Source organism: Grus americana, chromosome 2, assembly GCF_028858705.1.
Source record: "Grus americana isolate bGruAme1 chromosome 2, bGruAme1.mat, whole genome shotgun sequence".
Lineage (NCBI taxonomy): Eukaryota > Metazoa > Chordata > Aves > Gruiformes > Gruidae > Grus > Grus americana.
Window position 1 is genome coordinate 121102892 of NC_072853.1, and position 16177 is coordinate 121119068.

Here is a 16177-nt window from a genome sequence, read left to right on the forward strand (position 1 = left end):
AGTTCATCTCATCACTTCAAAATTAGTGGTAGCTTAAGAATAAGATATTTTAATGATAATAAATGAGAGCTTTTCTGTCCTTTTTTTCCTCTCAACAGTTGCAGGACAATAAAGTATTTTTATCAATGCTTAGTCATGTCTTGAGCGTGGATGGATTTTACTTCTCAACAACGTATGACCTAACACACACTCTGCAACGGTTAGCCAACACGAGCCCAGAGTTCCAGGAAATGAGCCTCCTAGAGAGGGTAAGGATTTCATTTTACTTATTGGCAATGCCTGAGACCCAGGCACTTAGTTCTGCATGGCTTAAGTTTAGTTTATGCAGCTGGTGGGTAAATGATGTCAAAACAAACTGTCACAAACTAAAGGAAACTTTACATAAAGCTTAGGATGATGTTGCTGAAATCAGTGGTCCCATTACACTTAGGATGAAACGTCTTTTTTTTTTTTTTTTTTTACAATGAATTAATATGCTAAATGGTAGCAGATGCTATTGAAGCATTTATGGTTCTCTGTTGAACTAAAAATGGCTTTACTATTTTAATCATTACTTTAAACTAGTGAAACATTTATATGTTGCTTAGATGCAAATCCTTGTAATAGAACTAGCAAAAAGTAGCCCTATGTTGCTAAACTATAACTAGACTATCTCTGATCTTATCAATCGAGTTGTATTGGGGCAGTTCTCTGGAATAAGAAGCTGACAGTGAGAGGAAAAAGAAGCAACCAAGCAAGTGTGCGAAGTACATTGAGTCAAGTTACAGTCTGGGTTTGTTTCATAGGGTGCTTAGAATAAGGGTGGAAATTGTTGGTCTGTGATGCTTCAGTACACAAGTTCATTCAGCATTGTGGTGTTATACTGAAACTGTTAGCGGTTGCGGCTAAGCATACTAGTCCGCCCTTCCTTAAGTCCTATAGCTTGCTAGCAACATGAAGTTCTAGAAATCTGTTCAGATGTGATGTCAGTCTTCTAGATCAGGCAATTAGAAGTACTTTCTGAAGTCTGCTTTACATGGATTTAAATTCAAAATAAATGAATGTTTGCCTCTTACTTCAATATTGAACACTTCTAATTGCAACAAGAAGGAACTAAGTGGAAAAATGAGAGAAAGCAAGTCATTCCTCTGACCTAGAATTGGGGGGGACACATATGGGGTGGACCCAAAGTGGAATAAATGGCACTTGACTTCGAATTCTCTTCCAGGATGACGTGGAACAGAACTGTGGGGTTTATGGCTCTTTGCTCTAGGATGTTACATTCTGTCTAAACTACGACTACTCCTTTTGTTTGAAGCATGAATTTAATATGCTGCATTTCTCTTAAAGAAACAGAATCATGCAATCAAATGCAATTTGATCTTAAACTTCTCTTGTGCTTCTAGAGTTCCAGAATCCTTAGTCTAGTGACTTACTGTACTGCAGTGTAAACAAGGTCTAAACTGCCTAGGCACTGAAGTACTGAAACCTTGGAAGTCAGTCCTTTACCGAAGAGGTAGCAGTGGAGTCATGAGACTGTTGTCTCTTGGCTACTGAAACTGTCTAAGCTGGGGAAACAGTACACTTTTTCCAAGATTTAAAAATCAGTTTATAGTTGGGGACTGTTTTGCATTATCAAACGCTGCTCTGGCAGTGTTCTTGCCAGGGAGAGCAGTTGCTGACATGAAAGGATTGGTTTGTCTTAAAATTGTGGCACTTCAGAAGGATGTTTGAAAGGCAAAGTACAGCAAAAAGGTGTTAGGTTCCAGTCAATTCAGATGTTAGATGGTTAAAACAATTTTAATGTAATTTCACACTCATGTGGTTGCAGCATAATGGCTTAACAAAAGGATGGTGGCAATTTTGGGCATCTCCAGTTCACCTCTACAAGAGAAGCCTGGCCTGTTTGTTTGGGTGTTTTGGCTTGATATTTGTTTGGTTTTGGTTTTTTAAACAGTGCTGGTAGAAGATAACAGCCACAATATAGGGGCACCAAAGCATCATGTCATGTTCTTTTACTAGTTCAAGATGCTGCAAGTAGGATTTGGTCAGTTTCCGGCACATAGTTGATTTCTATTAGACAAAGGACTGTTCCAACACTGAGCTAGAATTAACCCTCATAATCAATGATGTATTGTCTGCCTGCCTCATCTTAAAGTTGAGATTTATGCCAGTTCCCCAGCGCCCGCACTACATTCTGCAGCAAATGTCACTTTTGTGATTACTCTGATAGCTTTCTGGAATGTGCTCAGCAACCTGTTTAAGACACTTCTGAGGTGAATTAGGAATAGAAAATAACGCAAAGTTGAAGAGGATAATTTCTGCAGCAGAATATAAATACTTTTGTCGTTTAAAGTGTTGTTTAACGTTCAGTTCTCAGAATTGTTGATTATTGTATACAGGACTCCTTGTGTTTTTTACCTTCTGCCCATTTTAGGAATGTCAGCTTGCTACTGTTCTTAAAATTTTGGATAATCTCTTCAAGCCCTGTTTGCTTGGGGCAAAGACTGGAATGTTCTTCCCAGACTGCAGCTCAGTTGTTAATGGTTCAGCATGCCTGAAGTGTCAGGCAACACCCTTAAAGATTGGAGAGAACTGTTCTTTTAACTATTTTTATTTTATTTAGATATCTAGTTGAGGTTATGAACGATACTGATAAAAGGACATTTCATCTCCATGTACGTCTGATCACCTAAACTTGTTTAATGCATGGATACTATGATATTCCCTTTATGTTGAATTAAACAGAACAGTCAGTCTCTAAAAGCATGTTGGCTTTTTTCTTGCTGCAGGCAGATCCACGGTTTGTATGGAATGGACATCTTCTTAGAGAATTTGCTGCTCAACCAGAGGTAAGCACTTTGTAATGACTATATTAATAGAAGATGAATATACTTTTACTGTAAGAATACAAGAGTCTCCTGTAATTCTGTCTCTTAGTTCAGACATCCAGAATCTAGTATAACATGGTTATTCACCTTCTGGTTTAGCACAGTGACAGTCTTCTGCTTTCAAACTTCCAACTTTATGTCAGTGACCTCAGCAGTACATGTAGTAAAGCTGAGTCTTTGGAAATGTCTGCATTTGAAGATCCTGTGCTGAGACCATGCTCATATAAACCAAAAGGGAAGTTATACTGCACAGCATATGCTTCTCAAGCTTTTCTGAAATTTAGCTACTTATTTGTCTTTAGGTATAGGCAAGGTTCAGCTCATCACTTTTTTTCCTAAGACTGGCTAGCATCTTTCTCCATGAGTGCAGTTTAAACTCTATTTGTCCAGGGAATAGGTAATAAAGCTGATAATTAAGAGTAAGACTTGACAGTTTAGATTGTTTCAGTTTATTTCAAATGAAGACTAGTGCAGTGTAACCTTTGAAATCAGTTAATCAAGCAAATAAAGTGCCTGACTCTATGGTACTGTAGTACCTCAATGGCCAGACTGATTTAAGCTCCCTCCTCCTAGAGACTTCAGGTGTGTGTTAAACTTCTAGAATTGTCTGCACCACAGCAACCTTTCCTCTCTATCAATTCTCATTTATCAAAGTGAATGACACACTGCTTCTATTTCTGTCTCGGTAACCTGTGGAGATGTGCTCTTACATTAGACAGCACTGTTCCAAAAGGCTGGATTGTGCAGTGCTTCTGGAATGTGAAGATGTGAATTAGCAAAGGGCTGTTGTGCATATTCCGGAGGCATATGACTGGGTATATGGTTTGGATAGTGCTAAGCAAACAAAGCTTGGGAAATGAGAAAGAGGCTGTGGTGGGAACAGCAAAGAAAGCCAAGTGTGGCTGGCTGGTGAAAACAGATGTAGGAGGCAAAACACAGAAGTTGAAAAGGGAGATAACTGATGTGCGAGGGGAAGTGTGACCTAATATTGACTACAGGTGGCTTGCTATAGTAACAGTTTTAGGTAATGGGAAGTGGTATTTCTTACTCCTAGTGCTGGAAAACTAACTTTAAAATTTTTGGAAGACCAAGTTATTCAGTGGCAGGATGGGAAAAACCCTGGAACAAGCACTTCAAGTATTAATTACACAAAAGTATTCCTTACTGAAGCCCTGTGTTTACTACTCTCTGCTTGCATCCTACTGTGGAGGTACAGCAAATACCGTGTCAAAAGGTTTTTGGTGTGTACTGCTTTATATCTGGCATGTTTGTAGAAGAGTAAGTGCCAGGTATAGGAGGACAGAGCAGCTTGGTTTTTTTGTCAAGGTCACTTAATTAGGATTATACTTCTGCTTTTTCCCTGATGCTAGTAAGTGTTACATATGTTGCTGTTTTCTTTGAACTTTTTTCCCCAGAAAGAATTACTACACCCTAAACAAAAAGTAAAGGATATAAAGTATATAAAACTATCACAAAAAACCTCCTAGACAAAGCATAGTCACTCCCTTACTAAACACTAGCAGCCCAAAAAAGATATTTTAACATGTATCGTGTGTATGTTTCAGATCCATAGGTTTGCTACGCCTGTGATGCACGGATGTATCCTTTTACGTTGTAGAGCTCAGTGCTGAATATAGTAGTCTAACAGCAAAATGGTTGCTGATGGAGCTGCTCTACTTGCGATGTTGGAAACAGTAACATAGAACACAGTGTCAGAATTAAGTTGTAGTCTGTTCAGATATGAGCATTACATATTGTTTGATAGCCCACTCATATGTTAACTCACTTGAATATTCTGCTTTTAAGGCTTAATGTATTTAATTTTACAGGCGTGATTTGCATGACTGTCTTTCAATGGGATTGAAGGTTAAGATGAATATGACAAATGTTCTCACATCAGCCTTGGTATTTTTTATCCTTCTATAAAGATACCTTCACTTAGCATTTACTTTGGATATTAAATAAGGGGGAACAGTTTTGACTTGAAGTGCTTATGGATGAATAAAAGGATGAGTTCTACTGAAGGCTCCTGGAGTGCTTCTCCTAGCCAGCTGCTTTTCCTGCACCAATGCTTTGTGTAACAGACTTCTTAGCCAAGCAGTCATGAGTTTATTTTTGAGAAGGACTGTATGCTGTGAGTAAGCCTAATGCTTTCTGGAGGCAGGAAGTCCCAGGTCCTCCTGGACTGGCAGCATGAAAAGGACTGGCAAGTCTGGGTGGAGCAACTCATGCTGCATTCTCCTTAGTTCCTCCATTGCAAAGGCCCCTCAGGTGTGTGCAGGGAACAGCTTCCAGACTGGATCGATTGTTCTGGTAGGACTGCTAGCAGCTGGCAGATCTCCAGTCCTTCTTTCCTGTGACTTCATTTAATGGAAAATGTTGTGGGAGTAGATGGAGAGGCAAGGAAAGTTAGCAAAAGGGAACTGTCAGAACAACCCAATCTTTATCCTGGAGGTCCTGGCTGAAAGAGTCTGGGTGGATTGCAATTAGCAATTGGCAGACTGCAATTAACACCTTCCTCTGTCCTACTTTCCCTATATAAATAATTAGCATAAGTAATGTATGTTTTGCTGTAATTCTAATGCTAACCAAACACCTTAGAGAACCGAGGAATTCAAAGAAACTGGATTTTTAGTGATGAAAATACTAGGAAGAGCCCTAGGCAGCACTACTACAGCACCATTATTTCAGTAAAATCAAAGATTCTTTTTTTCCCCCCATGTAAACCTAAATATATTTTGTTCAACTATCCGGTCTGGAGTTCTGGTCTTGCAGTGATGATAAATAATGGACTTACTTGGGTAATTGAGACTTTCATCATCTAAAGCCTAATTGTGTTTAATATTTCCCTTGCTGCTCCAAAAAAAACCCTTCTGAAGAACAATAATTTTTGTCTTTTACTTTTTTGTGTGTGGAAACTAGCCAATAGCAAGTTGCCATTTAACTTAGGACAGAGGTTGCAGACAGAAAATGGGCTGACTGTTGCTAAGCAGCTAAGTTTAGAGGTAACCTTTCTTTGCAGGAAACCGTTGGCTGTACAAGTGTTGGGTTAAAGGGTGTAGGACCTGGCAGTAATTTTCCAGGAAAGCAGAGGAATAGGTCTCTGTCACAGTCTAATTTATGAATAGTGAGAACATTCTGGATTATGTGGGGCCAATTTGTATTATACTTTTTAATTTCTAACAAACAATATTAGCATAAATGAACATGTGAATTGAGATGTTCCATGTATGCAGTCAGTGTGCACTTTAACATAGTTTAGGTGCTCACATGTGACACAGCTGCTTTGTCCCATTTGAATCATAAATGCAGAATCACTGTAAAATGTGCTATTTTAAAAAAGAAAATATATCTTGTTTACTTACCAACCTTAAGACAAAGTATCTAGATTCCTCAAAGAATAGATGACTGCAGTATACTAATACTGCAGCTTGCAGAAGGTGACTGTTTTGACCTTTTGCTTGCTTAAAAGTTGTAGGTTTTCGTTTTTATGGGTAAGGGATGAAAGCCTGTCAATCTACCTGGAGAAGTTATTCATTATGAATGCTGGTCTCTAATAGACTTCACAGTTTACTGTAGTCCAAATAAGGGCAATTATAAGCAGCAGAACGAGACTCTCAAACTGAAACTAGTTGTCAGTGGCCCCTGTTTGTTGATTAGTCCCAGGTTATGGTGTATCTGCCACTTTGGGTATCCATCCTGAGCAGGAAAGCATTCTTGCATAAGAAGCTCCAACTGGACACTTGGTACGCATTCTTTCTCATTCTTGGCATGGATTTGAAAGCCAGTCTACCTTACGGCTAGTTCTGGCATCTGTAAATGTGATATATGTTGCACTTACAGGTGCAAGGTATAAGAGCCAAAGATATATGCTCTTCTGAAAGCCTAAAAAAAAAGTTTTAAAAGCAATAGGGGCAAGAAACTGTTAAGATAGCTTAATAAAATTATGGATGAGATGGATGTAGCACTGAGTAGAACTTTATAAGTCAGTCCATTTAATGATATACATAAGATCGTGAGACCAGATTAATCTTTAGAATCCTGTTTTCTCAAAATTATAGGAGTTTTAATGTGTGTTCATCAGTGACATCACCTATAGCCCGTCCTTTTGTGATGCACATACTCATCCTAATATTAAGTTACTCTCAAGTTTAATATTCAACTGTTATTGGTGTGAGAAATGTTTACAAGTTTCTTTGAATGTGATTGCTTGGTTTCTTGATGTTTCATACCTCTACAGATATCAAAATATCCTAATGAAATTTTGAGGTTTTTTCCTTAGTGTTATTCATTAGTTATCACTATGCACTCTTGTTCTATTAATGGCAAGTGTTTCGACTGGCTGCTTGTTTCCAGAAGAAGCTGTTTCAGGGCTGGTGTGCGCTACTATGTAAGAGGTAAAATAGCAAATTGATTTAATTTAAAATAATGCGAATTCCATCTATGCATGTGACTTACCTTTAAGAGTAATTGCTGTATGACTTGAACAAAAAAAAAAAAAGTAAAATAGTTTGTCTCGAGGTCCTTGCTCCAAAGAAAATATTAGGAACCTGTAGGATGAACTGAAGCATGTTCTGGTATTCATTAAAACTGACTCTTTTTTATTCCTCCTAGAGATAACTGCAAAAGTTCTGGAAATTGAATTAAATTACTTTCTCTGTTCTTAGTCCCAACATATGTGCTTTTGAAGAAATTGGTCAGTGTCTGCAGTACCATTGCTATTGAGTTGTCAATATTTCAGTGTCAAAGCACTCTTGTATTAAATTACTCAATTTCTAGGACTAGAAATATTAATGTATTAAGCACAACTGTGCTTCGAGTTAAATTTAGTACAGATCATGTTAAACTTTTGCCAAAGGTGTGTTTAATTTACAACCTTCACGCAGCTCTGCGGTATTTTCATGCTTTCTTTGAGCACTTGAAAGGTAAAGCGTTAGGAAGTCTTTCTCTGATGTACTGTTGCTGTTCTGCAGCCAGTCTGAGCTGGTTAATGAGGCCTTTCTCCTACATAGGTATTGATTCAGAAGGACATGCTGCTAACTTTGTTGAAACAGAACAAATTGTGCATTACAAGGGGAGCAAAGCATCATTTGTTCAGGTAAAATCAGTGTAAGGAACTGTTCACTTGTTTAAGATACACAGATAGCTGTGTTTATAAATATAGATTATGCACAAGATGTGCATGTGCACAAATAAACTAAACCAGTCTGCTTTATTTTTAAATGGCAAATGAGTTTGTAAGTTTTGTTGTTTAAAACTATTTCCATTCTTTTGCAGACCCGTGGATCAATTCCTTTTTTCTGGTCTCAAAGACCAAACCTCAAGTATAAACCAAAGCCACAGATCAGCAAGTCAGTAAATCATGTATGTGAGTGTTTGTTGTGTCTTGGGGTTTTAATATTTCTGGGCTGATGTTTATGTGATCCAGTAACAGACTGTAATCAGAAGAATAAAAATCATCAATACTGGATTGAGCTTTATGTTTAAAAAGTAGTAGCAAGAAGCCTTGTACTACTTAGATGAGTTCAGAGCCTGAAAAAAATCCAGACATCAGTGGGGGTAGTTTCTCTTTGGTTCTTGGTTGCAACAGTTCTAGTAGCTGCACAATACTCGTTATCTGTGGCTTGTTTAATAAGGAGAGCTGAATGGACTTAGGGTGATCAAAGTAGAAATGTATTAGCACAATAGAGAACATCAAACGCTTTTCTTAGTTACAAAAACTACCTATGCGGTATCATCAAAAAGACGATTATAGAGATTTCTTGTACATCACAGATCTTAATAGTAGCATACATCTGTCAACACATTTCCTTTCTCTTCTAGATGGATGGCTTCCAAAGACACTTTGACTCGCAAATAATTAGCTATGGAAAGCAAATGATTGTGAACTTGGTATGCTTTCACTTGTTCTTCTTGAAAAAGCTGTTGTTCTTCTAAGTAGGCTTTTGAGTAATACTGTCTCTTTTTTCTCTTTCTTTCAGGTTAACCAAAAAGGTTCAGAGAAGCCTCTTGAGCAAACATTTGCAAAAATGGTAAACAGCATGGCAAACGGAATGGTCAGGTACATGCGAAGTGAAATGATCTGTTCTGTGTTAAAAGTTGAGCATTGCTTCTGAGACCCACAGAGTGATCGGTTCTTTGGGGGTCTTTACCAACTGTCTGATTTGTTTGAGTTTTATGAAATAACTTGCATATGACCAATGCCTCTACCTCAGAGCTCACATTCTAAGCAGAAGTGAGACTGTGAAGCGAATATGGGACATAGAGGAGACAGAATGAAGAAGGGAGCTCAGAGGCAATGGTAATGCTAGCATTGGAGTAATAGTATGCTATAAGAACTGTGGAGATCATCTGCATTTTAGGAAAAAGAAATTATACCCTGTAGAACTAGCTTCTGGCAAAAGGGCTTGGTTACACTGCTAACTTGGTAAGGGAGTACTGAGTGTGAGCAAAACAGTGTTAAGATAAAGGAGGAAACAGTAAGGTGAAGGTGTAATTTAAATGTCTGGACCTCAGTGTAACAATGGGCCAAGAGTGGAAAATGTGCTTTAATCAGAAGAGAAATTCCATCTCTTTCTGGGAATCTTGAGTGCAGTCCACAATTTTACAACCTGTCTGTGCGTGCTTTCCCTAACTTGTAGAGGGTGGGCTAGCATCCAGCTCCCACAGATACTTGCCTCTGTCTTTTCTTTGAAATTGCTGTATAGTAGTACTGCTACTCAGGTATGTCAAAGGACAAAATCCTACCATAAGCAGAAAGGCATCCTGTTTTAATAAGGATTCACTTCTGTATAAGCATAACTAAGGAATCAAAGAGTATAATCAAGATGCCCTTATATATCCTGACATACTTTGAATTTTTTCCAAGTTTCTTTCTGCTTGTGTGATGCCCTGCTACTGCCTTCACTGGGGTAGTTATAGATGTCTGTCACACTTCTGTGTGCTTCGTTTACTACCCTCAGGGGTGCATTTGTGTGTGTTACTGGTGGGTGGGTGTGGATTTTTCTTTTGTTTTTATTAAAAAAGACCACTTTTAAGGTGAGTTCTTTCCTCACTGTCACACCTAGGCTGGTATTGATACCTTAGCTGTACAAAGCTTGTGGAATTCTGTGGATCTTTGCTATAAAGTCACGTGGTGGAAACAAAGATGTAAAATTCTGTCAGTGTGTGTTTTAGAGGTGCTGCTTGTTCTTTATATGTTAAAAGGTGTTGTTTTGTCAGCTCCTTTTTCTTAATGCTGCCAAAATCCTTTTTCTTTGTTAACCAGTTTTGCTGGCATTTAGCTGCCAGACTAAGACTTGAGTCTTCAGTCTCTCTCTCTCTCTCTCTCTCTCTCTCTCTCTCTCTCTCTCTCTCTCTCACCCTTCTTCATGCAAATAGTCTTGAAAGCTTGGCAAATAATAACTTTTGGATTATGAATACCTGAAGGGAGGACTGTAATGCCCTGTAACCACCAGCAAGTGTGTGTGTGTATAATTATATACATTACATATACATACAAATGTTGACTCAACCACTCATCTAGAGCATTCTTACTGGAAATGAATTCGCTGTTAAAATCTTATTCCAAGTCAGTAGCTGTTTAGTTTTCTTATAGAGTAGGTTAGCTGTTTAAACAGAACCTGTCTCAGGTTTCTAGAGAGCTATCAAGGGAATTATGCTGCATGCCAGCAAAGAATGTTGCATTTCAACACCTGTCTCTCAAAGTGAACTGAAGTTCCCAATGCAGTTGCTCAGAATAGAGGATGGTAAAAGAATCTTCTTGGAAAACAGAGGAATCAGATACGTATTCCTTCTGTACTTTCTTGAGGAAAAATACTAGCCAGAACGTAGAGTGAGTAACTTTGGAAGTGAATGTGTGCTTCCCCAGACTAGTGGCATCTTGTAAAGAAATGTAAATGCTGTTACCACGCACACTAAGGGTGCAGCCTCAGGAATATTACAGAGCACTGACAAAATCCACAGATATTTCCTGGAAGCCATCTCTAAAGAAAAACAAATCCTCTGTCACTACCTGTTTTATAGATCAGCTGTTCCCTGTGGGGTTTTCTGAGACCTTCACTGCAGTACATATGTAATCTGAAAAGATGCTTGTCTCTCTGAACAGATATGTAGCATTTGACTTCCATAAAGAGTGCAGTCGGATGAGGTGGGATCGACTTCAGATTTTGATGGATCAACTAGCAGAACAGCAAGATGAGTTTAGGTAAGGCTCTGCAGCTCATCTTACTTCTGTACTGTTAAAATGAGACCATTTTCTCATAGTTTTTATTGTCTTAAGGCACAGTAAAACAGACCTGTAATCTTCTATAAAGAAGATGCATTCATATGCATTAGTGTTTCCATACCTCTGATCTCTTGCTGATACCATGTGCAAGATGAGAGACCTGGTTGTGGGTAAGATGTAGAGCCCTTCTTATGTTCCAATAAAATTGTTCTGAGAATTGCAGCAACCTTGCGTTGTGACTCAAGCTGCCTTTGTACCTTTGAGTAAAGGGTTAGACAAAGAAATGAGTGTGCATACAACTGATGCTATTAAAAAAAGTCTACTTAGGTGATATTTTTTCATCCAAGAGTAATTCCATGTGTTGTTGACAGCAAACTGTTCTGCTCCTCCCACAGGCACCTGCTCTCTTTTTAAGTGTTTTCTCTAACACATTGTTGCACCAAACCTTGGCACTGATTGTTAGCGCTTGCTAACAGAAGTAATCCACAAGGAAACAAATTCTCATTTTGTTTAGTCATATAACAGTAGAGTAAATGTCCAAATCAACTTAAATCTTTGTTTAGTCCCACAATTGTGTTGTTTTAAGCACTTCTTGGTCTTTGCTACTTGTAGATATGTAGATTGTTAGGGAAACTGTTTACTTTGTTCTGCTTTTCTGATTGCTTCCTTCCTGTTCCTAAAGTCTTGTGCCTAAAACACAAAGTAGATCAGCTAAACATTACAAAACTGGCAGTGGTATATTCTAACCTAAAAAAAATAAATGAGGTGAGCTGCAGACTGGAACAGGAGTCTCATGAATGAAGTCTCTTGCCTGGAATGACGGCTGTGGGAATAGTATAAAATAATCAGATGATAGTGAATATTCTTTGCCCAACACCAAAAAAAGCCTAAAAAACACCTGAAGAATAATTTTGCTTTGAGCACTTCGAATAAGGAGAAATAAGCATGTAGGTTGCCTATGCAGCAAGGTTCCTTTATTCTTAGAGTGAATACTGAATCATGTAACTTGTTTAACTGTGACCTGCCATTGGAGGCTTAGAAGAGAACCAGGTTTCCTTGAAATGAAGAAAAAGAGGGGGGAGGGGGTAGAAGTCATGTGTCTCTAAAACAAGATACAAAAATTAAGCCTCTTCCTCAAGATTAGGGTGGCTCTACCTTGCCTTGTTTTGTTTCATCTGGAGTGACTATTGTTTAAATAGGAACAGAAAAGTCTGAATTCTGATATTCTTAGGAAATAGTTCTGCAACCCTGATGGAGATAAAAAACCCTATTTTCTGCAGGTTAAATCCAGTTGTGGAAGACTTATCAGAAAGGAGAGCTGGCTTGCTGGGTTTTGGAGGGGTGGGAGGGAGGTGTTGGGTTTAGGGATTTTTGGTTTTAATTTTCTTAGAGCAATTATAGGAGATACAGCACTTAAACTATCTTATTAACCAGAAATGTCTACTCTTCGACTACCCTAATTATCCTCATATCAGTTCTAGGCAAAGCTTGCGGGAAGAAGGGGGAAAATGAAGATTTCACAGGTGTTATTGTTTCCTTCAATCATACAACAATGTAAAACTTCATTTAACAAAACTAGTTCTCAAAGAATGACAAAAATGGGTCTTAGTAACACAAGACTGAGCAAAGTAAATGCATATGCTTCTAAGGCTTTCAATTTTTAGTACTGCATGAATCCGAGACTTTATAATCTTAATGCTGCATAGTAACAGTGGATCGTGTGCTAGTCCACAGAGTTCATAATTACGTAAGGAAGTAACTTAATCTACAGAATATCTGTAAATCTTTAGGCAACTGGAAGTTTAACGCTGTGGCAGAAGGACAAAATATAGTTTTCTCCCATTCACACATCCAGCTGATAACTTGATTGGCATATTTGTTTTACCAGCTCAGTTATCAGAATACTTGCATGTGATTCAGTATTTAAAATATTTTTGTTATCAACTACTAGAAACGCCTGGTTTAGTTGATTAAAAAGATTGAGGTAACAATTAGCATATGCAGTTGCAAGAGGTAACATCTGGTTCCGCGAGAGGTAACATCTGGTTCCCCCAGATGCTTACATAATGGAGAAAAGAGTAAGAGACAGTAGCAGATTTTCAGTAGTGGCCTTAAAGATTTGAATATCTTCCTGGAAGAAGTGTGCCTGCAGACAGCTTATATGACTTTTTATGCAGTGGTGACTGGGTTGAACCAGGTGACCAGGTATATACAAATCTGGTTACTTCTGCTATTACTCTGCTAATGATCTTGCTATCTGTGGAGCTAGGACCCTGTAATAACTGGAAAAAAAAGTACGTCACTGATTTGCACCACAAGCTGCTCTTCCCAGTGGCATATAACTCAATATTGCTGGTTGGCTGTCTAAATGCTAGAGTGAATACTGCCCTGAGGTTACTAAATGTTCATATATTGATGCCGGTTTTCAGTATGGGAGGGGAAGAATTCAGGGAGGCATCAAAGTTCAAAGACATGACTAAGAACTCTTTGTATGCTCAAGATAACTGTTTTGGTTGCTAGAATATTTACTTCTGAAAACATGTGGTTTATATGGACTGTTATCTATAAATGCTTAGGTGGATTGTATGTGTTAGTTATTTTCTAGTTGATTCCGATGGTAAAATTGTGACTCAGCAGGAAGGAATATTCCGCAGTAACTGCATGGACTGCCTTGATCGGACTAATGTGATTCAGAGCTTGTTAGCACGCCGATCTCTTCAAGCCCAGCTTCAGGTAAATATTCTTGTTTAACAGCTGGAAGAGGAAAGAGGATTTCTGTTTGGAACAGAAGGGTCATATTAACACTTCAATAAGAGCTTGCGTCCTTGAGTTACTGTGCTACTTACTTGAAATGTGCTTGCCAGACTCTAATTTTTTTTTTCTGAAAGCAAAGCCTAATTTTTCTAGTGAGCTATTAGTAACCTTCAATAACTTTTTTTTCTTTTAGAGGTTAGGTGTTCTGCATGTTGGACAGAGAATTGAAGAGCAAGCAGACTTTGAGAAAATCTACAAAAATGGTAGGCTGTTTATCGTGTTCAAACAATCTCTTTTTTCCAAAAAGAGTACATAACTTCCTTAATCTTTCTTAATGTTTTCCTATTCACAGCATGGGCTGATAATGCTAACGCTTGTGCCAAACAATATGCTGGAACCGGTGCCTTAAAGACAGATTACACAAGGCAAGTCAGCCTTTCTTGTAAAGGCTTTCTGAGTTTTTGGGCATGTTTGGGATTTTCTTTATCAAAGAAATTTCTTAATTTGGAGCTTAGAACATTAGTGAGATTTGCAATGGTTCAATTTGGAAAAATGTCAGACTAAAATCTACAGAACCCCACTATTTTTCACTGTGTTTATATGAAAGGAGAAAAGGCTGCCTGGAAATAAACCCAAGAAACTGTGCCTCTTCAAGGCATGTTTATATTGTGGGACAGGGAGAAGTGTAATTTTACTTTCAAACTTTATTACAAGTATGTGTGGTAATATGCAGAGGCAGCACTACATAATGTATTTATATGCAGGTATTCATTAAACATAGTACACATTTGAACAATGAAAGAACTGTAAATCTGAAATTATCTTCCTGAATTTATAAATCTATTTTAAATATTTTTCAAAACTTTTTTTGCAGAACTGGGAAGAGAACTCAGTGGGGCTTGATAATGGATGGCTGGAACTCATTAATACGTTACTACAAAAATAACTTTTCTGATGGATTTAGACAAGTAAGTTAGGCTTTCAACTGTGGGGGAAATGTATTTAATAAACATCGCTGTGCATTTTAACTCTTCCTCTCCATTTCTCATCCAGGATGCGATTGATCTTTTTCTTGGAAATTATTCAGTAGATGAAGTAGAACCTGCTAGTCCTCTACATGTCAAGAAAGATTGGAAGTTCTTGGCTGTGAGTATAAAGACTTTATTCATGATTGGAGAAACACATACAACCTTTTAGTCACTTGCTTCATATGACTAAGTAGAACTTGTCTATTTAGTAACGAAGCATCCCTATAATCTGGTTGTGTTTCTATGACACCTGCTTATAGGACTAAGCCCAGACTGTTTCCTTGACAGAAAATGGAGTGTCCTTGAGGTATTGAAAAAACTCCTGCTTGCTTTTTTTATATCTGCTTCATCAAGTGGAAAGGGAGGAATTCTACTAGTCACCATCAATGACTGTCCTTCTGCAGAAGAAACTTGAAGATCCCTTCTTATACTTCATGCAGAAGCACAGACTGTAACACCAAAAACTTTTTTTCCTCCCTCCCCCTTCTATTTTGTGAAATGGGATTTGGGGATACCACAGGTTTAATTAGTGGCTGGTGTATTTTTTTTAAAAAGAAAACACAAACCTCAACCTCTTTTTAATAGATGGAAGGTGTATTTCAATTCTTAACCTAGTTATTGAACACACTGTTCCAAATTTTGGAATGATCCAAAATTGTAGTTGTACCTGACAGCAGGTGAATCAGCAATTAAAGCAACTTTACTGCAAAGCAAGTAAACAACTTTGCAGTACAGGCCATCTGAAAGGAAATTAAGGAGTATATATGCTACTATATCAAGTGATTATTCTTTTTCTCTTTCCCCAGTTGCCTATTATTATGGTGGTTGCTTTCTCCATGTGCATTATTTGTTTGCTAATGGCTGGTAAGTGACTATTGAATTTAATTTCGCAAAACTAGCTTGCTTGTGTGTGGACTTCCTATAAATGGTTACCAGAAACTATTCAGTATAAAATTGCTTCTCAGACATACTAACAGGTGTTTGAGGGTTATACTGCATGGTTCATGTGGGAAAACCTGAGGTACTACAGAAAACTATGGTAAAACTTTTGTAGAAGTCATTTAAGGGGCAGGTAATTGCCCCCAAATTTACTTGCACCTGAGCAGACATCTAGCTTTATTATAGGCTGGATGAATCCCCAGAAGAATACCTACCTAATTTTGGGCTAAAAGACAGTTCAGGAAAAGTCAGATATAGGCATAAGCCTGTTCTAATGGATGTCCCCTTAATCTAAACTTGTGTTGGGAGTTGTGAAGGTTTTTGCCTTCTGCTTTTGCCTTGAATTTTCTGACATTAAT

General features: G+C 38.0%; 1 protein-coding gene across 3 annotated transcripts in view; it reads left to right on the forward strand.

The window, feature by feature from the left end:
* SACM1L (SAC1 like phosphatidylinositide phosphatase) overlaps positions 1-16177 on the forward strand; it is a 32579-nt gene that overhangs the window by 14083 nt on the left and 2319 nt on the right. For all 3 annotated transcript variants that reach the window (XM_054818544.1, XM_054818543.1, XM_054818545.1), the window contains 15 exons: positions 99-248; positions 2772-2831; positions 4436-4469; positions 7166-7267; positions 7883-7968; positions 8148-8234; positions 8694-8762; positions 8852-8931; positions 10978-11076; positions 13692-13830; positions 14045-14114; positions 14204-14276; positions 14726-14819; positions 14905-14997; positions 15686-15743. In XM_054818544.1, coding sequence (XP_054674519.1) covers positions 99-248; positions 2772-2831; positions 4436-4469; positions 7166-7267; positions 7883-7968; positions 8148-8234; positions 8694-8762; positions 8852-8931; positions 10978-11076; positions 13692-13830; positions 14045-14114; positions 14204-14276; positions 14726-14819; positions 14905-14997; positions 15686-15743 — 1294 coding nt within the window. The remainder of the gene's footprint in view (positions 1-98; positions 249-2771; positions 2832-4435; positions 4470-7165; positions 7268-7882; positions 7969-8147; positions 8235-8693; positions 8763-8851; positions 8932-10977; positions 11077-13691; positions 13831-14044; positions 14115-14203; positions 14277-14725; positions 14820-14904; positions 14998-15685; positions 15744-16177) is intronic.